Here is a 22740-nt window from a genome sequence, read left to right on the forward strand (position 1 = left end):
AACCAGAATCGTTAAACGCGATTTCCCAAAAATCTACATTTTTGAATTGTTCCTCTATATTACTGAGGGTGCGATATGGTATCACAACGAAGAATCATCACAGTATCATTGGGAGCCATAGTGTTAAAAGTGTGCCTCCTACACGAAGAAGAATAAGATCAATTAGATATTAGTAAATATAGTATTTGTTTAAAAGAAAATAAAACAAAATTATTCAAGTAATTTTTGGTAAAATTTATTTATAAAGCTTGCTTATTAATTTATTTATTGGCACATGGTTTTAAGCTGTTGTTAATGTTAACGGAATAAGTGCCTTGATTCTTGTGACCTTCATCTGCTCCAGGTGCTACACTAACACCAGAAGACACCAAGTTGTTGTTAATGTATACATTAACAATGGGTTTAACCAAACAGTTCTTTTTATAAACAGGTGCTGCAGGAGGTGTGACCTCTGTCTCATCCTTAACTTTACCAACTGTACCAACGACGTCATCAGCTGGGACAGTTCCACCGGGAACCGCACTTTCTTGGTTCTCGCAGATGAAGGGTCTGACCTTTCCACACTTTTCTAGTCTCCAGATACCGCTTAATAAAATAGTCATGCAGGTTCTGTCGTCTACGAATAAGGTTTCATTGGGTTCTAATTTTTGGTAGATAATTGGGCGATTGATCCTTAACCATCTCCAGTCTGAGAGTGGCCTTCTTCCGGAGATCCAGAATGGACCGTCTTCACCTAAAATAATAACAATTTTAGTATTTCCAACAGAGTTTCATATCGCCGGTCCGGCATAAGAATGACGTAACTGCAAATAGCCAACTTTCTCAGGCTTGGCGGTATGGCCTTTATTCTTACAATGATGGCTTTTATTTTTATCCCTATTGGTTCCCCAATTTTATTAATTTATTTTAATTCCCTCATTTTCAACCCTTTTTACAGTTGAGTCATTCTCCATCTCAAAATTTTTAAAATTTAACATAGTGATTAAATTAAGTGTAACTACTATCCGGAGGATCTATATGGCGCTTATTCTTACAATGATGGCTTTTAATTTCATCACAATTGGTTAGAATTGCATTGTCTTAAATAAACCCCCCATTTGCAACCCTTTTTACAGTTGCGTCATTCTTGATCTTAAAATTTTTCTCTACAAAAAAACTATTAAATATAAACTTTTAAATATTTGGTATGCCGTTTATTCTTACAGCGATGACTTTTATTTTTATCCCTATTGGTCCGAATTTCATTATAAATATCACAAGGAAAAATTCCTGTAACTGGCTGTATACCATAAATCACAAAAAATAAAAACCTTATTTTGTAAAAAGTATACTTAAAATCCCTAAAACGGGCTATATCACAACAAATCGGTTTCGGAATCCATATTCCATCATCAGTGTTATCACAGGTTTACCTACATGTTTTAAGCCACCAAAATATACGGGTAAAAACCCTTGAGTTGTTTTTAAGCAGTTGAGATAACATTATATCGTACGATTTTAAAGGATGTTAAAAATATTTCCAGATTAAACCCTGGCATCACATGACATCAACCATATTGTTTGGAAAATTTGTAGGAAGGACCTTACATGGCAGAGTTTAGGTGAATTTCATTATCTTAATTTACGAAATCCGCTTTTTACGAAATACTACGAAATACTGGTTTACTACGAACCGAATAAATCCACTTTTTACAAAAATTTCGTTAGTGGCAAATATCGGTTCATTTTATTAAATTACACCATAATATATCAAAAATATACATGTACAAAAACGAATAAATCCTACTGAATTTTATTGGTGATATTAATGTTTTCATGCAAAACTGAATAAATGCACTTTTTGTTCACAAAAAAATAACTCCAAAAATACTAGTTTTCTACTGTATCTTCTTATGCAAATATTTCATTCGATCAATAGATGGTACTAGAGAGTTATTAGAGATGCGACGATGTAATATGGGTCGTCAGATATTTTGTCGTTGATTGATTCGCCTCTGCAAAATTACCTTAACAAGATTGTTGGAATATCAGACTTAAAATGAATCTTTGGAAAATACACAGATTCAAAAACTAAGAAATTAAAATTTTAATTTTATGCTTTCAGCATTACCTATCGATTTGAAGCCCAATCTGAATTTAGTCGCGCAATTTACAAAGAGGGAGAGACTTAAAAAAAATTTTGCTATCCGAAGTCAACCTGCGAATTGTTATTCTACCATAAAGTGTTCAACAACTTATGGAAAGACAATTTGGAAAGGAGAGGAAAAGTGACGAAATTTTTTGGGGTACACGAATAGTTTATGTGAAAATAATAAAGTTGAACATTCTAAGGAAGTACATACCTCAGGAAGAAGAAGGGCTAAGAAATGAGTGTGACTGTCTAGAAGAAGAGTTTACACTTAATTTTTAAATACACTTTTGGATGTGCTGTTAGTCTACTAAGCGCCATATGCTTTTGAATTATGTATTAGTAATAAAAATAGTACTTTTGTTAATTCTTGATAATAAAATTGTGAGCCAAATGAAATAAATCCAATTATTTCAAGCAAAACCAAATAAATCAACTTTTGTTTAAATAAGTTCTAAATTGAACTTTTTTAAATTTATATTGTAGGAAAAGTTTTATTATGATTTCTCTAAGAGTATTTGGGAACAAGTTAAACAAAAACATAATTACTTTTTGCGTCCCAGATAAATCATATTTTTCCAAAAATCGTTTTTAGTGGATTTATTCGGTTTTGCTTTAAACTTCCTACTTTACAGTTGCGTCGTTATTATTCTGAAACAAGGTCTAAAATGGTGAATATTTCAATAACGACGCAATTGCCCTGTAGTGGCTCAGCACATAGTTACAGTTACGTCATTCTTGTTCTGGACTGTCGATATATGATCAAAACAAAATAAACGAAAAAAATTAAATGATAATATGCAATTAATACCGAAATAAGTTAATAAATTATTAAAAATCTTAATAGGTTAAATAGAACATGAATGAGAGAAAACTGAACAATCGTTAACAGTGAAGTGTGTAGTATCTCGTGTCTCAGGAGGCTGAGACCCCGGAAGCCGTAAAGATGACGTCAGAGAGGACGTTCAATGCTCAGCACTGTGAGTATTGACGCGTTTCAACCCAGAAGCCTATAATGTCTATTATAAATTACACTTACCGACGTCTTCAAGTACCTTTTTGGTACTTTCAGTTTCTTGTTCATTTTCAATGGCTAGCAACTGAAGACCGTGGTACTCGCAGAAAACTTGAGCTTGTTTTTGTGTACCCTGTAAATGAATAAAAATTTATTTGTATGAAAACTTAAAATTTAGAAGGTAGTTTTCTTTATCTTCAAGCACCGTCTCCCAATCGGATGTTATATATCATCATCACTATCTTTACTTTATCTACCTCTGCTGTGAAGAGTTAAGAACTGCATTTTTAAATCAGTCTTATATTTTTCAGCCATGACACTCTCATCTTCCTATCCTCCATCCTTATGTTATATTTCTCTCTTTTATCAGTCTTAGTATTTGGTATCACTGCACTTTTATTACGTGTCTCAGATATTGTAATTTCCTCATTGTTGTTGTGCTTTTTATTTTCTATTCTTTACCCATTTCTCGCAATACTTCCATTTTCGTCTTCTTCTCTTTTCATGCTATTTTAAGCATCGTTCTGTAACATTACATTTAACCTTTAACTACACGCGCTGGCGTACTTTGTACGCCAGATATAAGAATTCTACTGGAAATATATTTAAAAATTTAATTTTTGACCTTGCTTATTTTTCTAACCTATCACTGGAATGTGCTTTACAATTTGGTTTTAGTTTCGTTATAATCGGCGTTCTGGAAAGATCGTAATTTACATTTTATTATTTGTTGCTTCCGGTGGTGGACAATATACCCCAGGATTATATTACTATAAGTCGTACATAAGTACATATTTTAATTGTTTTTTAGTCATTATGGCATTATTTAGCAATTGGTTTCATTTTTACAAAAAGTATTTCTTACTACATATTTCTATTTTGACGGTGGTTGGAGGATTCTAAAACACCCTAAGACATATACACTTTTGCGGTACAAATCGGTTGAGGGATATAGGAAGAGAATTCAATTATGGCAATAAACCATACTCCCATCCCTGCAAACTGTCGCGTAACGGCTAGGAATATGACGAACAGGGGATAACTATACAGGGTAGCGAGAAAGTATGGAAACACGGTAATTTTTCGGAAACCGCTGAAACGATTTTTATAGATTTTGGTGGGTAAGGTTTTTCTAAAACGGTCGATATTATAGTGGTAATTACATTGTTGTGAAATCTTTCGTTTTTCTGGAAATGAACTTTCTTATTTCAAATGGAACACCCTGTATACTTTTTGCGGTTTAACGTCCGTAAGAAATACTGATTATTTTTTGTGTTATATTCTCTATACCTAAATGCCATAATTTCGGAGTTATTACTACATTTATTAAAAAAAATATTTTAAAATAAATTATAAAAATCAAATTTTTCGGCCCCGCTTACATTATTTTAGACTCTTTGGATCATTAGGAACAAAAAATATCCTTTGTAATTTTTCTTTAAAGTTAATCATTTCCGAGTTATAAACAGTGTAAAACTGAAAAAAATCGAAAAACTACGATTTTCAAGATTCAAAAACATACGTAAAGATTTTTTTAATTACAAAGTACCTAAATTCAAGCTCAAACCTTCTTTTGTCAGCTCCCTATAAGAAGTTTTAGCACGTTTTATTCTAAAAAATTGTTTTTTTATTGTTAATGAAGCACATGTGAGAGAACGGGCGATCGGGCTGCATTAACAACTACACAGAAAAGAGTGTTTTAATAGTTATTTATGATGGGAAGTGTTAAAAGTACAATTTTAAGGCACGCATGTAAAAGTTTGCAGAATGAGCGAAGCGAATTCTGCAATTGATATGAGTGCCTTAAAAACGTACTTTTTAACACGTATATCATACAATATTTTTTCTACAAACCTTATAAGTTTATAAAATACAATATTTTTGTTAATTGCTGAAACCATAAAACCTATGACCCGTAAAAAGTAGAACTGGTTGTCTGCACTCGAGGGGAATGTCTAAAAATTCTTAGCGAAAATATTATACCGTTACATAAACTTGTTTTTTTTTCTACAAACGTGTTAAATATGCAATAATACAGTTTAAATTAAATTTTAAAAAAACTTTTAAACCACCTTTTTCAAAGTGCGCAAGTTGCAATACTATCAATATTAATGTTAATAAATGAAATATAAAATATATATATGAAATATATAAAAATTTTATAGCACTAGTGCTTTAAAGTAGCATTTTTAACGCTCCTATGGAGTGCTAAAAATTGAATTTTTAACACGGTTTTAGAAAAAATACAATAAGTCCAAATTACTTATCGGCAACAGATAAAATAATATTTCATCTTGAATTTAGGCTCTTTATTGTTTCAAAGATAATATTCTTTAATAATTGTGTTTTTGAACCCAGAAAATCGTCATTTTTGGATTTTTTTTTCAGTTTAAAATTGTTTATAACTAGGAAACGATTAACGTTAGACAAAAACTATAAAAGACCATTTTTGTTTCCAATGATTCAAAGAACCTACAATAATGTCTATCCGAGCCGAAAAATTTGATTTTTAAAATTTTTTTAAGTATTTTTTTTTAATAAATATAGCAATAGGTAACTCAGAAATTATGGCATTTAGGTATAGGAAATATAACATGAAAAATAATCAGTATTTCTTAAGGACGTCAAAACGCCAAATAAATATACAGGGTGTTCTATTTGAAATAATAGAGTTTATTAGGTTTCCAGAAAAACAGATGATTTGACAACAATGTAATTAACACTATAATATCGGCTGTATTAGAAAACCCTTACCCACTAAAATCTATAAAAATCGTTTCAGTAGTTTCCGAGAAATTACCGTATTTCCATACTTTCTCGCTACCCTGTATAATTAAAAACATGTGATTCGTAATTATAATTGACCTCGCTCGTACTGAAAAACAGATCGAACGACAATATTAAATACAACATAGAATACAGCTATTTTATATTTTTGCTCACCAAAGGATAATCAAGCGGTTTAAGGCGGTCGTTCGACAAATTTAGAGGATATTAGCGTGCGGAAAAGTAACACGCGTGCGGAAAAGTAACACGCGTGCGGAAAAGTAACACGCGTGCGGAAAAGTGAAACTTTCTAAACTAAAATGCGTGCGCGAAAGTAGACATTTTTGCACGCTCGTAGAAAAAAGTAACTATTCGTTACAAAGTACTCGTTACTTACGAATACCGAAAGTAACGATTACTATACAGAGAGGCAAATCGTTACTTTGATTACTCTCGATTACTTTGTACCAATCGTATTAGAGCGAGTAACGACTATTGTATCTACTTTGATTACTCTGATTATTTTGTACCAATCGTATTAGAGCGAGTAACGACTATTGTATCTACTTTGATTACTTTGATTACTTTGATTACTTCGTTACTTCGTACCAATCGTATCAGAGCGAGTAACGACTATTGTATCTACAACCAGTACACTTGATTAAAACTTTCTAGTTTCTAGACTGACCGGAAAAATGTGGAGATGATAATTTTTCTACAGTTGTTATACAGGGTGTAACAAAAATACAGGTCATAAATGTAATTACATATTCTGGGACCAAAAATAGTTCGATTGAACCTAACTTACCTTAGTATAAATGTGCAATAAAAAAAGTTACAGCCCTTTGAAGTTACAAAATGAAAATCGATTTTTTCAAATATATCGAAAACTATTAGAGATCTATTATTGAAAATAGACATGTGGCATTCTTATGGTAGTAGTATCTTAAGAAATAGTATATTGTGCAACAAGTGCAGAAATATACTAATTTCTCACGAGTTTGAAAAGTTGCGGTACGAGCGCAAGCGAGTGCCGCAATTCAAACGAGTGAGAAATTATCTTTCTGCACGTGTTTCACACTATACTTTTTCTACAAGCACAGTTTTTCCTAAGAATAAAAGTCACAATTTCCAAACGACGATTAATTATAATAGGTACCTATGTGATAAATTTTAAACTGTATTTAATTAATACCTACTAATCAATTTAAATTCCTTATACCTAAATAAATTGCACAGAAATCAGTTAAAAAATTAATGCACTGCCTTAATTTGTTTAAATTTGAACAATTATTACACATTATTGACATTATATTTATGCAGTCACGGATTTACACAAAACCTACTTCATTCGACGTCTCTTGCACAGGTTGCTAAATCCTTATTGGTTATTTGATAATTATAAAATGTTTAATAAGAATAAAATTGTAAAATAAAACAGTTGTAACATCCATAATTTAGTTTCTATGCTATAGTTAAATATAATAATTGTCTTATAGGTTATATATTTGTCTAAAGTTTAACCACGGATGTAAACAGAATATAACGTTACTCAGAATGCGGTAGTCCACGGATGTAAACAGAATATAACGTTACTCAGAATGAGGTAGTCAACTGTGCAGAAAAGAACTTTGCGGCACAGAAACGTCACTTTTCTGCACACTAATTTCAAATATCTTATACTGTGAGAAAATATCAAGTTTGCTAACATAAAACCGTGTAGAAAAGTGCACTTTGAATAGTGGTTGTAGAAAAAAGTTATAGTGAAATTTGGGCACCCCATAAAAATGTTATGGGGGTTTTGTTCCTTTAAACCCCCCAAACTTTTGTGTACGTTCCAATTTAATTATTATTGTAGTACAATTAGTTAAACACATTGTTTTAAAAACTTTTTTGCCTCTTAGTACTTTTTCGAAAAGTCAGTTTTTATCGAGATATTTTGAATATTTTTCAAATCCACCACATATTTTTATATGGTTAATACGATTATGGAGACTTGGTAATAATATGAAAATTTATTTATGATTTACATTTTTAGGTATATTTTGAACCATATTAAAAAAGAAGTAATATCTCGATAAAAAGTGCCTTCTCGAAAAAATACAAAGAGGCAAAAAAGTTTTAAAAACAATGTGTTTAACTAATGGTACCGCAGTAAAAGCTTAATTGGAATATACACAAACATTTGGGGGGTTTAAAGGAACAAAACCCCCATAAAACTTTTATGTAAACATATTAAAAAAGAAGCCGCAACTCGATAAAAACTGCCTTATCGAAAAAATACTAAGAGGCAAAAAAGTTTTAAAAATACTGAATTTAACTAATGGTACCACAATAATAATTTAATTGGAACGTGCACAAAAGTTTGGGGGGGTTTAAGGGAACAAAACCCCCATAAAGTTTTTATGGGTTGCACAAATTTCACTATAATTCTTTTTTAAGATGTTGCTGCCATAAGAATGCCACATGTCTATTTTCAATAGAAAATCTCTAATAGTTTTCGATATATTCGAAAAAATCGATTTTCGTTTTGTAACTTCAAAGGGCTATAACTTTTTTCATGTGCATATTTGTACTAAGGTAAATTAGGTTCATTCGAACTATTTTTGGTCTTAAAATATGTGATTTAATTTATGACCTGTATTTTCGTTACACCCTGTATATGTGATAATTTTATATTGGAATACCTATACAAAATACCTACCGTAAAGGTAGATGAGAAATACGATTTTCGATATGATTACCGGTACTCAAATACAAAAGTAACAAAAGTAATCATAGTAATCAAAGTAACGAATACTGTAAATGATTACTTTTTACAAAAGTAACGATTTGTCACGAATACTCGAAAGTAACTATAATTAACATCACTAGAGGATATGGCTGAAAAAGGCTAATAAAAACTCTGTAGTCTAAAATTTTAAAGAATCTACGGCTTGGTTTCGAATAAGCTATGTGTCTGATCGGCGGCCTATGGGGCAACTGTACGGCTAGGGGTGAGGACTTGCGCCTCGGTGATACTCCTTCATAGGTCCTTACCGGAAGGGCATTGACTCCTTAAAAACGGTGTATGTATATACTCACCAACATTTCCGTTTCAATGTGATATTTTTTACCAGCGTTGTAGGTATAAGTTAAAAATCCGGGTGGAGTTTCCTCTATAGCTGCTTGCCAGTCTTCATCGCTTGCTGGAACAAATATAATAAAACTTTGTATTTGTGTACATTTTCAGTAAAGAAAACCCTAACCATTTACCATAAAGCACAAGAAAAATACCAATATAAAGCTTAAGGTGCATATCCAAAGACAAAAATACTTGTAAATTCTATCAAAGGGATAAATATTTGTCTTTTCTTTCTAAACCAGACTTACTCTAGATCACAATCAAGATGCAGTAAAAATAAACAAACCACGACACGTTAAATGTTACTAGTGGCACTCCCAAATCATAATTTACAGTGTATAATCCCAAATTATGATTTACGAAGTTTATACATTGTAAAATATGATTCGGGAGTGCTCCTTGTAACATTTAACGTGTCCTGGTGTGTTAATTTCTACTACATCTTGAATTTAGAGTAGAGAGATAACTTGCAGAATTCTTAGTCAAATTGTTTAACGCAAAAAAACTAAACAATGCTGCAAACCAAGAATTGGGTATTGAAAAATTAGAGAAGAAAGCCCTGAAATTAATCTATCAACCAGTACAGAAACAAGCCAGTATCTTCTGCTCCATCACATATACAGACAAGATATCAACAAAAATAGCCAAATACATGAAAAATAAAGGAATAACACCAGCTCTCAGAACTAGCAAGAACTTAAACAAACACATTAAAACAATATGAGAGGAAAGAGAAAGCAGTTACAAAATGGTACGTTTACAAACTGACATGTGGTGACTATCCAAAAATTTACATGGGTCAAACTGATAGAATCTTGGTAGAAACACAAAATGGCTTTCAACAATAGAAAAACAGATTCTACATACGCATTTCACGTTCTAGATTATAATCATTCTTTTAATGAACAGTTTTAAATTCTTCATAATCAACATAAAAGCCCTAAGCTATCTTTATTAGAATATATGGAAATGAATAAATTGAAAAATACAGATATAATTTTAAAATTGGAAAAGACTGCAAGACTTGTACACACTTCTGAATAGGTCAAAACGGCAAACAGGTGTATGTTTTCAAAAAACTTTTGATAGTGTGTAAAAAATATATTTTATATCAGCTAAGTACTTTCAACACATAACGTGCGTAAGAGGACGAAGCTCTGATGATGGCACGTTATGTGTTGAAAGTACTTAGCTGATATAAAATATATTTTTTACACACTATCAAAAGTTTTTTGAAAACATACACCTGTTTGCCGTTTTGACCTATAATTTTAAAATACCAACTTGAGACATCAGCTCTCCATTCCTCAACTTATTCTGTTAGAGACGTTAACATGCAGACTCATAGTAAAATAAATCACCTAAGAAAGGCACACTGCCGAAACAACTCTAGTAACATAGTTATAATAAATTTTGTGGAATTATTGGAAACAAAAGTTTTCAGTGTTTTATTGTTAGAAATAAAGAACTTCCATCAAGTAACGGTCGATTCCATTAAGAATATGTTACCCTAAGACAAAAAGTGAAGCAATGAAGGCTCGAGAAGAGCAAATACTGGGAGAGAATGTTTAAAATTAATCTAATACAATTAAACTAAGGTTAAGAATATACTAGACTACTCACCAGGTTCCAGTTCCTCGTCCTCTCCTTCGTTTGTTGCTGCAGTGGAAGTTTGAATTTTTTCTTCATTATCCTCGTCGACAATTGCGGCATATATAGCGTTAACAAATTCATCTGCATCTGGGTCAACTTCTTCTTCGTCCACGTCTCTTTTGACACGTCCAAGGTGTTCATTGGTAACTTTCTCGCAGATGAAGGGAAGTTGGTCTGTGCAGCTGAGATCGTTCCAGAACAATCCGTTCTCGTTTGTGTGTTGAAGGTTGATGCACTTTTCGTTTACGTTGTCTGGCTGGTTTTTGTCCCATCTTGTGTATTCGATTGGTTGGCCGTTTGTGAACCAGGTCCAGGTGTCGTCTAAGAGTCTAGTACCAGCAGTCCACCATCTTGATCCAAGATCTATGCAATATTATTAGTTTATGTTGTTCTGAAGTTATTTCCTTGTGAAATTTTTATAACGAACTATTTTTTGGACGCCCAAGTCGGGTGTCGTTGTCAAAATACAAAATAATACTGAATAATACTGATAATAGTATTATTTTGCATTTTGACAACGACACCCGACTTGGGCGTCGAAATGTTAATAAATTCATTTTTTTGGTAAATTTGTGGCTTATTTCCTATTTAAAATAGTTCATTATTACTTTAGTCTATGATCTAAGAAGTTCTCTAAAAACCGAATCTAACCTAAAGGAACCAAACCCATAGACATTATGTCTGTCTGAGCTAGACTAACCATATCTAAACTAAAATTGCTGAAAAACCAGTTTCTTCTTTTTCCAAGCAGGTAGGAATAAAATGTTTGAATACTCGAGCGGGCGCGCTTTTAAAAACTACAAGAGCGGGCACGCAGCGGCACTTAATGCCGCTGGTAGAAAAACGTACAATTTAAATTCAAAAAGATACATACTGATACATTATAAGAGTGGGCCAAAGAACACAGTCCACCTTGATATTTAACAGCATTTATTGGATTTTAAGGAAATGACGAAACAGGTTGATTTTTTATCTAAGGGAGACATATTTTTACGGTACATACATCTGTCATTTGTCAACCCCCTCTATTATATTTCCTCCATCCCTTATTTTGAAACAGGGAATAGGGTTCATGTGCTAGCTCATTTTTGAAAAGTTATTCAATTCTCTATTTAGTAATATAAACATTAACATAATTATTTGCACAGGGTGCCCAAGAAGAATTTTTTTAATTAAATTAATTGATACAAAAAGAAGAATGTATGTAATTTATTTATTTTAAAATAAGTTCTACTGTTGTCACAAAACACAAAAAAAATAATTTTTGATAAATTAACTTTGCTTTTTGCTTAATTTCAATGTTCAAGCTGCTGGTAGGCTTAATATTGAATTTAAGCTACAAACAATGTTTATTTATCAAATAAACATTTTTTTTTGTTTTCTGTCAGCAGCAGAATGTATTTTAAGATGAATAAATTACATACATTCTTTCTTTGTGTCAATTAATGTAATTCAAAATCATTTTTCTTGGAGATCTTGTACAAATAATTATGTCACTGTTAATATTACTGAATAGATATTTGAATATCCTTTAAAATGAGCCAGCACACGACCCCTATTCCCTATTTAAAAATAAGGGTGGGAGAAGTGGAAGGGAGGGGGTTGACAAATGACAGATGTATGTACCGTAAAAATGTATCCCTCCTAGATAAAAAATCAACCTGTTTCGTCATTTTTTTTAAATCTAATAAATACTGCCAAATATCGAGGTGGAGTCTTCTTTGACCCACTCTCTATAAGTGATAGTAAATCTAAGTTCAGACCTAAAAAACGAGTTTGATGAAGAACTAAAAAGCAAAAAACATAAGTAATTCACTCAAAAAATTTTTATGGCGACCGCTACAGAATATATGAATAACTTAAATGTTAATAGCTCTAAGTGCCACTTATATCCCAATGCCAATACACTGCTAAAAGATATATGTGCTAACACTCGCCAAACGGCTGCAAAAAATTCCAACAGATCTTTTAGCAGTGCGTTGGCATAGGGACATAGATCATTTAGCAACAATAAAAGGATAATAGTAAAAAGTTGCACTTAGATCTATGAGCAATATAATTATCAAACACATAAAAATGTGAAAATGTAGTGACGGTTTAGCGATCCGATCGCTAACTCAACTTTATTCACGACTAACTACAAAAGCTCATTACACTCTCATCAACGATATGCTTCACCGGTTGCTGAAATGCAATTGATTTTAGTTCAAGCCCATTATTGGTTTAAAAATATATACAGTATCAGTTGTTTACAACAGATAGACTATATTAAAGATGCATACCCAAAAAACATAGCATTTCATAATGGAAAAACTGCTGGGCGCTGTTTTTCAACTGTAGTATATATGGAAGGAATCTATAGAAAAGACTTATATTTTGTAGGTATCAATTTGTATTGCGTTATAACTTTTTATTATGATTTAAGTAAAAAAATGACTTTTTTATCCTTTTCGATATTACGACAAAACCACGTATTGTAGATGAACACGTTCAAAAAGCGACTTTTTTGAAAATAAAATGAGATCTAAATAAAAAATTTGCATTAAAAATTACAAATTAAACCCGAACTGAAGTGATTTTTCAATTGTTTTTATTTATTAAAATAAACAATAAAAATACTGAAAACATATAACCCAATGTGAGTTTTATCTAGTTACCTACTATAGATGCAAAAGATGGACCTGATTTGTTTAGTAGTTTTAAACAAGTTTGTTTGTTTATTCCATTTGAGAAAAAATTTCCCCTTGCAACTGGCTGTACAGGCGTTTTGTCAATACTAAGAGTGATTTTTTGTTTTGATTGTCTTCGTAAAATTTCGAGTATACTCATTTTTAATTGTTTAATTACAAATAATTTTTAAAAGACAAAGTTTTTAACCCAATAAAGATATTTTAAAATTTTTTTAAAAGATATTTGGAAAACTTATTGGAGCATTTTCCTGGTAACACCTCCATGGCTTCTAAAAATTGCAAGCCAGATGGATGCTGAAGCGAAGAAGAAAATAGGGAATTCTAAAACTTGCAATTCACGACCCCGTCTGTTCGGCGTGGTAAGTTTCAACGGAAAATGGACCTATGTTTCTCACAGGAGTAATACTAATATAAAATAAAAATATATACCATTTTTATTCAGTTGAAATGTGAAGCCAAAACTGTCTTAATTTTTACTTAGTTCAGAAAACGCAACCAGCAATTTTATCGAAGATTTTACCACTTTTTAGTGGTTCTTCAGAGAATCGTTCGTGGAGAAGAGGGAATTTTTCTTTGCTTCAGCATCCATGTGGCTTGCAATTTTTAGAAGCCATGGAGGTGTTACCAGGAAAATTGTCCAATAAGTTTTCAATTAAATATCTGTTAAAAATATATTTAAATATTTTTATTAGGTTGAAAACGTTGTCTTTTATTTAGCAGATGCCGCAAACGAATCTACTACCGTCACGTCAGTAGATGCAATGTGGTGACTAATAGATGTCGAAAATTTAACTTAGGATAGAGATAGGAACTTATGCATTCTCTGAAAAACCACTAACAAGTGGTGAAATCGTCGATAATAGTGCTGGTTGCGCTCTCTGAAAACTAAGTAAAATTTAAGATAGTTTTGGCTACGCATTGCAACTGAATAAAAATGGTATACATTTTTATTAAATAATTTTTAATGATTAAAGAAAATAATTCGCACCGCTATTGTCTATAAATAATATGAGCTAAAATCTAGAAGGAAATTACATAAACTTACTGTTATCTCTGACATATTTCTCTATAGCTTTGTTTTCTTCTTCGGATTCGATAGTTACAAGACTCATATGGAGCATTCTGCAATAAAATGCTGCTTGTGTGAATCTACCCTGTAAAATAGTAATTTATAAGAATTAAAATTGTCATATCGTGCGTGAAAAAGAAAATACTATTAATATGTATGTAGAAAGTCAAAACGTAGAAAATTGTTGATTTTTAAGGGTCAAATCCTGGAAGAACCAAACGCAGATACATGATTGTTGCTTTAAAAAAGTAAGGAATAAGCAATAAATTAGAGATTATGATATTTAATGCTTCTTTCTCAAGTGCCGTCTTTCAATCAGACGTTGAGTATCACCATCTATCTTTACTTTGTCAACCGCTCTTCTGAAGACATCTATTGGACTGCACTTAAACGAGTCACTTAAATTGTTCAACCATGACACTCAAATTCTTCCTATACTCCTTCTTATTCTTATTTTTCCCTGTAGTATAAATCTGACTATAATGTATTATATATTATATAACTCGGAAATTGAAGGAAGAATACGAAAAATGGGGACTGCAGGTGAGTGTAGAAAAAACACAATATTTATGCCTATTTGATGATTCAACTGATATGTCATTGGACAATAATCAGAAAATAACTAGCTGTGATAAATATAAATATTTGGGAATTAATTTCAACAAGGAAGGTACTGACGATGCAGAAATTAAGAGCACAATAAATAAAGCAAGAACGATAATTAAATCATTGAACGGAGTTTTGTGGATTACCGAGATAGGGAAACAAAGAAAAATGAGGATATACAACACCATGATTAAGAGCACATTGGTGTAAGGATCCGAAACATGGAGAATAAAGGAACACCAAAAAAGAACAATAGAAGCTACTGAGATGGACGCCCTAGTGGAAGTTAAGCGAAGAATGAATTTACAGGAAACGGTTTTAGAATTCATTGAGAAGAAACAATTAAATTAACGTGGTACGGAGATATTCAGAGAATGGGGGAGGAAAGAATGCCAAAGAAAATTATGAAATGGATACCTACAGAAAACAGGAAAAGAGGAAGGCCAAGAACGACATGGATACAAGGAGTAAGACGATCAATGAGTGTACGAGGATTAGAAGATGAAAATTTCAATGATAAAAGATATTGGCAACAAGACATCGGACAACGTCTGAGGACGTTTTGAACCCGAATTTATATAAATAGTATAAATCTGAACATTTCATATCTCTGTACCCTCATTACGTGTCCCAGATATTGTAAGTATCTTATTTTATGTTGTTTATTATTTTATACTATTTGCCCATTTTTCGCAATACTGGTAAAATCTATACTTACTGTAAAATCCCTTGAGAAATAATAGTTTTTGCCATTAAAATTCAACATGTTGATGTTTGGAGAGTAGGATGGTTTGGCTAAAAAAATAGTTAACAGTATGAATGTATGCAAGAACGTTATGATTGTTTAATTTATTAACAGTTTTGTAATATATGGTAGGTACCAGCCGACTATAGGAAATTATTATTTATGGATTACAACCAAACAACTCCTCTGGCAGACTACTCCCGATCTCTATTTGCTAGAGGCGACGATAATGAGTCACCAACATCTGAAGTTACAACAAACGAAGAAATAAACATCGAGGAGGGAGAGGTAAAGAAAACATTAATAAAATTAGAAAATAGAAAATCTCCAGGAGAGGACAGAATATCGAACAAATTTCTAAAGTACAGAGGACAAGATCTAACTAAACAACTATTAAGACTAATACAAGAAATAATAGAACAAAACAGAATACCACAAGAATGGAGATCAAGCATCCTAATACCTCTCTCCAAAAAAGGAGACAAATCGGTCCAGGAGAATGACAGAGGAATTAACTTATTAAACACAACGTTAAAATTAACAACCAAAGTGATAACAAACAAATTGAATGAAATTATAACATTAGCAGAAGAACAACAAGGTTTTAGGTCGGGAAGGTCATGCACTGACGCTGTATTTATAATGAGGCAAGTTCAAGAGAGATCGTTGGAATAAAACAAACCGGCATATTTATGTTTCATGGACCTTAAGAAAGCATTTGTCAGGGTCACATTAAAGGACGTTATCCATTTGTTATACTCGAGAGAGTTACCTCTAGGAATAATTAAAACGATCGAAAACATCTACCAGAATAACACAATAAAAGTAAAAGTGGACGATGAATTAACTGACCCCAATTGAAGCCGGCAATGGGATATGACAGGGGATTCCTTGAGTCCGTTATTGTTTAACCTGATCATGGACGAAAGAATAAAAAAAGAAAGAACTACTAAAAAAGGATACCAAATGGGAGAAAAACAACTTAAAATAATCTGCTATGCCGACGATGCAATACTAATCTCTCAAAGTAAAGATGATTTACAACGTATGCTGCACCAATTCAACATAATCGCCAGAACATTTAACATGTTAATTTCCTCACAAAAGACAAAATGCATTGATATAACAGCAGATCCAATAAGATGTAAATTGGAGCTGGAAGGTCAGATAAGAGCAAAAGTCATGGCGCGAATATAAAAAAATATTGGCGCGAAATAAAAAAATAATGGCGCTTGTGGGAATTGTCAGGCGGTAGCTTTTACCGTCTACTACTAGGTCACACCAAAAAACAATTTTCGGAAAAAATGGACTTAGGCAATTTGCTCATTAGACCGACGATATTGGGAATAACAAGAAGAGATATGGTACAAGATAGGATTATGAGAGAGAGGACCAAAGTGACAGATGTCTTAAAAAAAATTGCACAAGTCAAATGGAGATGGGCTGGACACGTAGCACGTTTAAATGATAAAAGGAGGACCAAAAGACTCATAGAGCTGAGTCCCAAAAAAACACCGAGGTATATCAACAAAAATATGGATCGACGACTTGAGAAAACAATGGGAAATTGGATACAGAAGGCATAAAATAGAGAACAATGAAAGAATATGGAGGAGACCTATATCCAACAGTGGATGCAACAGATTGAAGAACCAAACAACTTACCAACGGCTGCTGGTGAAGCTACCACTGAGGCTGCTGCTGGAACAGCTTCGTGATTTTCCCTTTGGCAAATAAAGTTAAGCTGGGTATTGCAGTCTCTGTCATTCCACAAGATCTCGTTATTATTTTCCAACAACTGGACGCACTTTTCACCATTATAACTAGGCTCTCCATTGTTCCATCTTGTGTATTCCACAGTTTTTCCTGTGCTCATCCAGACGAAGTTTCTATTGTCCAGGAAGTTGGCAGCAGAAGTCCAGTATTCGGTACCACTGGCCTCTAAAAATGGAAGAAACAGGAGTAAATAATGGAAAGTAAGGGTGACATGGGATTAAGAGGTAAACTAAGTATCTTTTGAAAGGAACTACTGTTTATTTTAAAATAGCTATCCACCACAATTTTTTAAAATAGGTTTATGAATAAAGACTAAAACAGAATACTTCTTCAGTGAATCCTATCAATTGTCAACATTTGCAAGTTTACTGCACATTTTTTATAGAATCACCATATATGTACACCAACCATCCATCCAAATTTTGGTCTATCTATTCGTCTGCTTCCTTCTAGCTGTGACCTAATGATCCATATAGGAGGACTGTTGTGTTGAAACATGTTAGATATCCTGCTCATCTTAATCTTCTTTTTATTTTTTTCTTCTTCTTTTAATGGCGCAACCACCCTTTATAAGTCCTTGCATGCTTGACAATGATCTTCAATTCTGCCCTACTTTCTTCCTATTTTTCTTCTCCACTGCCTGATTTTTAAGGTTCTAAGAACTTACTCTACGTCGCCTATCCGTTCTTTACATAGCCTTCCTCTTGTTCTATTTTCTTTGGGCTTCCGTCTCTGGATTACTTTTGCAGCTCGATTTTCTGGCATTCCCTCAATGTGACCAAAAGACCGAAATCGACGAAAGACGAGTATTAGGGTCGGGAGATATTGCATTAAAAATTATAGAATTTACACTTTTACTTACTATTATCCAAAATGATTTTCTTGATAGCATCATTTTCCTCTTGTGACTCAATGGTCAATAGTTTCATATAAAGGACATCACAGAATTGAAGAGCCTCTTGGAAGTTTGCCTAAAACATAAAAGTTTTATGAAAGTTTTAAAACGAACAACATAAAATATAAATACCTTGTAGTTAACTCCAAGAAAGTAGCTCTTGTTTCCATGTTTCACCAGTGGAACATTGGGTACGCTAGCCCAACCTTTCAACCAACCCTTTTGCGCTACAAAAAATAAAATATATCGTTACAATAAACAAAACAATAAAAAACAACAAAAAGGTAAATATATTAAAAGTTACGTAGGGGGAGGTGAGCCTAAAAATACGTATTTGTTGTTGAAACTTGAACTTTTTTAATTATTTTTTACGAAGATGAATGAATGAAGACGAATTTATCTGACGATCAAAAATTTTCAAATACGCAATTTAAAAAAATCACAATAGTACCACAACACCAGTATCATAATACCGATTTTTAAGAAAGGACAAAGAACATGTCCGAACAACTACATAGGAATAACTCTCTTAAATACGATAATGAAGTTATTCACAAGCAAACTCAAGAATAAATTGGAATAACAGATAAAGAAGAGAGAACTCGATAAAATATAACAAACCCGCATACATTTGCTTCGTAGACCTAACAAAAGCGTTTGACAGAGGCATACTTAGCGATATATTGCAGAAAATGAAGCAGAAAAGGATACCGGCAAACAGTTTGGAAGTCATAAAACAGATAAACAATAACAACATGACAAAAATTAAAAAAACGACACACCGTAGTGGAGCACAGCCAACATACCAACTCCAGGGGAAATAAAGGCAGGGAGACAGCCTCAGCCCACTTCTATTCAATATGCTGATGGATGAAATAAAATAAAAGATGTAGAATCGCTAAAATTAGGATACAGACTCGGTCACAGTAGAATTAGTATAGTGTGCTATGCGGATGATGCAGCCTATTTGCAGAGGATGAGAATGACCTACAAAGACAACTTTATCGATTCTACTAATAATATTGACGACTGAACATGAGCATATCCACGCAGAAAACAAAATGCATTACCATTGCGAATGATCCGATTAGATGCAAGCTCGTGGCAGAGGGGAAATCCATAGAACAGCTAAACTAGTTCAAATATCTAGGTGTAGCTTTATCAAGTTATCATGACCCAGCCAGAGACCTAAGAGGGCTAATAAAGAAGGTCGCTGTCTGTCCGGATGTTTGAGAGATGTGGTCTGGAATAACCCATATATGAGAATGGACAGCAAAGTTAGAATTTATAAAACTTGCATCAGACCTGTTATGAACTATGGTATTGAATGATGAGGAGTGACCCATTAAACCAAAAGCATGCTAAGAACAGCCGAAATGAAGGCATTAAGAGCAATTGCAGGGAAGACAAGAAGGGGTAGAATACGAAACAACATAATCAGGGAACAATGTGGCGTTCCAGATGTAGTAAGATGAGGTAGACAAAGACGAAGAGAATGGTTCAGTCATGTAAAAAGAATGGAGAAGTACAGACCACCAAGAATTGTACTAAAAGGAAAACCAACTGGCAGCGTTCACCAGGGAGACCACCAAAAAGGTGAAGAGATAGCTAGCAGTGTACCTCTCAAAAAATGCTCCAACGTCAGAATTAACATATCAACAAATATACAACAAGTTTTTCACTACACCTGCTTTGGCAGGACTGTTTGGGCATAGTAGTGATATTAATTTGTAATAATATTCTGTAAAAGTATCGAAAACAGAAGCTTTTTAAATACATTTTTTTTTCGAATCCTTAAAAAACTAATACGTATTTTTGAAAAATTTGAACGTAGAATGAAAGATTACATTATTACGGATGGTCGAAATTCCCTGGAAACTTCTAAAATTGTTTATTTTAATAAGATACAGGGATGAAAAAGAAAAGAAAATTGTGTGTGATTTTTAGTTTCAAATATCTCATTCAAAAGAAACTTATTCTTTATTCTAAGGAACTTTCGGCCCCCGGCAAAAAAGTAATCTGTTATTCTGCGTTTAAATTTACAAAAACATTTATCAGTTTTTTCAAGATTTGAAAAAAATTGATGCATTTAAAAAGCATTGGCCCGAAATTTTTTGCGACTACGCTCTTACATCATTTACTACAGAAACAGTAGTACAGTTGCTTTGGCTTTCCCCTCTCTAACCTTTCTTTATGAGCTTTATGGAATTTTGATGTAATTTTTTAGCTATGTCGTGACTACCGTTGCGTTGCTGCTATAATGCCGATTATTGTTACTAAAAAATATTTTATACAAAAATACCTTACCTGGTGCTCCCTGTGCATATACTGCTACGGCAAAAATCAGTAACAAAACCCCTCTACTTAACATTTTGACAAAAATTGGTGTTAATAAATTATTTTTTTCTATATTATATTAATTTATATTTCGAGGTTATCTTTTAGGTAGCAGTTATCTCTTGTTGTTCAAAATACTAGTCCAAATTGACCCCTGTTATCCGCATAATTCAAAACTCATTATAAATTTAAGAAAAAAATATTGTCGAATTTTGGATTTTTACGTAACTTTTTTATCGGTAGGTTTTAATATCTGTTTGTGCTGTTATGGATTTGATAAGTAATAGATACTACCAAAAAGATAGATTAAAATTTGTATTTTTTATTGAGGTTGAGCTATTATTGTAGTTTTTGCTTTTATTTGGTTCCTAAATTGAAAAATACATACAATAGAGAGCTCGCTTTACTTTTTCTTAGTAAAGTATTGAATTTGTTATAGAGTCCAATAATACTGATAATCTTCTAATTACTAATATTTGTACACAGAAAACAATTGAGCTATTTGAACATACTATGACTAAATGAACATATTATACTGAAAATTCCTTGGACTGAAAAAGTCTCAAACGAAGAAATGTTAAGAAGGATTGGATATGGCAGGAAGCTTATGAACACAATTAAAATATGAAAAACATCGTATCTGAACCACATACTTCATAACGATAAATACTCTTTGCTACACGTCATCATGCAAGGAAAAGTATAGGGGAAAAAGGCTTAAGAAAAAAGAATAAATCTTGGCTGAGGAATATCAGAGATTGGACTAACCTCAGTGTTGAACAGATATTTTACGTGGCAAAAGAGGCAGAGAAGCGTTCAAAAAAGTGATCCCCAACCTTCGGTAGAAGACGGCATAAGAAGAAGAAAGAAGAAGAAAAAGAAGATGACGTCATGAGCACTAATTTCAAAAAATGCCCCTAAAGTTAGTCGTCTTGGACATCACAAATTTAAACAAATGGCTTGGACAAGAATGAAATTGACTTAACATTTACTAACAAAGAACTAGCTGTTTAATACATAACTGTATTAAATCAATTTTTAACTGAAACTGGTCATAAAATGGTTAGAGCGAAGATAGTCTTGAACGTCAAAAAGGAAAGAAGAAATATGGTAACAAGGACTAAAAATATCACACTTACTGCGATTACTAAAGCAAGGGTATACCAGGAAGAAACAGAGAGTAACACTTTTTGACGTAAGTCCTTTTTGACGTTCAAGACTATCTTCGCTCTAACCATTTTATGACCAGTTTCAGTTAAAAATTGATTTAATACAGTTATGTATTAAACAGCTAGTTCTTTGTTAGTAAATGTTAAGTCAATTTCATTATTGTCCAAGCCATTTGTTTAAATTTGTGATGTCCAAGACGACTAACTTTAGGGGCATTTTTTGAAATTAGTGCTCATGACGTCATCTTCTTTTTCTTCTTCTTTCTTCTTCTTATGCCGTCTTCTACCGAAGGTTGGGGATCACTTTTTTGAACGCTTCTCTGCCTCTTTTGCCACGTAAAATATCTGTTCAACACTGAGGTTAGTCCAATCTCTGATATTCCTCAGCCAAGATTTATGCCAATATTATTAGAGGACGTCCTATAGAAGGCACAAAAGAAATGCCAAGTCAAGCAAACACGGAAAAATGAAAAACTTACAGAAAACACAAAAATAGTAATGCAGAAAAGAAGAAAAATGAACGATAAGAACACAGAGAACATTGCTGATCTAAGGAATTTAAACAAAACTATTTTTTTTCAACAACAATAAAGAAATAACTGCATACTACATAATACATACCATAGAACATAACAATTATAAAAGTTCTAAAACAAAAGTGGAACACAAAAGAACGCAGAAATCTGGAATATTTATAAGTTAGAAAATAAACAAGGATATACCATAATATATGTATAAACAACAAGAAATCTCTTTATGAGAATAAT

At 32.5% G+C, this 22740-nt stretch overlaps 1 protein-coding gene across 1 annotated transcript; it reads right to left on the bottom strand.

Annotated features, from left to right (window-relative positions):
- Nucleotides 1–210: 210 nt before the first annotated feature.
- LOC126886768 (uncharacterized) lies at nucleotides 211–20937 on the bottom strand. The gene is made up of 10 exons (XM_050653791.1): nucleotides 20775–20937; nucleotides 18600–18694; nucleotides 18435–18543; nucleotides 17462–17737; nucleotides 15770–15846; nucleotides 14422–14530; nucleotides 10657–11049; nucleotides 8994–9097; nucleotides 3168–3276; nucleotides 211–733 (listed from the first exon to the last, which is right to left on the bottom strand). The coding sequence occupies exons 1-10, from the start codon at nucleotides 20836–20838 to the stop codon at nucleotides 261–263; spliced, it is 1809 nt and encodes a 602-aa protein (XP_050509748.1). The 5' UTR covers nucleotides 20839–20937; the 3' UTR covers nucleotides 211–260.
- Between the last annotated feature and the right edge of the window lie 1803 nt (nucleotides 20938–22740).

The sequence above is a fragment of the Diabrotica virgifera genome, chromosome 6 (assembly GCF_917563875.1).
Source record: "Diabrotica virgifera virgifera chromosome 6, PGI_DIABVI_V3a".
NCBI classification, from domain to species: Eukaryota; Metazoa; Arthropoda; class Insecta; order Coleoptera; family Chrysomelidae; genus Diabrotica; species Diabrotica virgifera.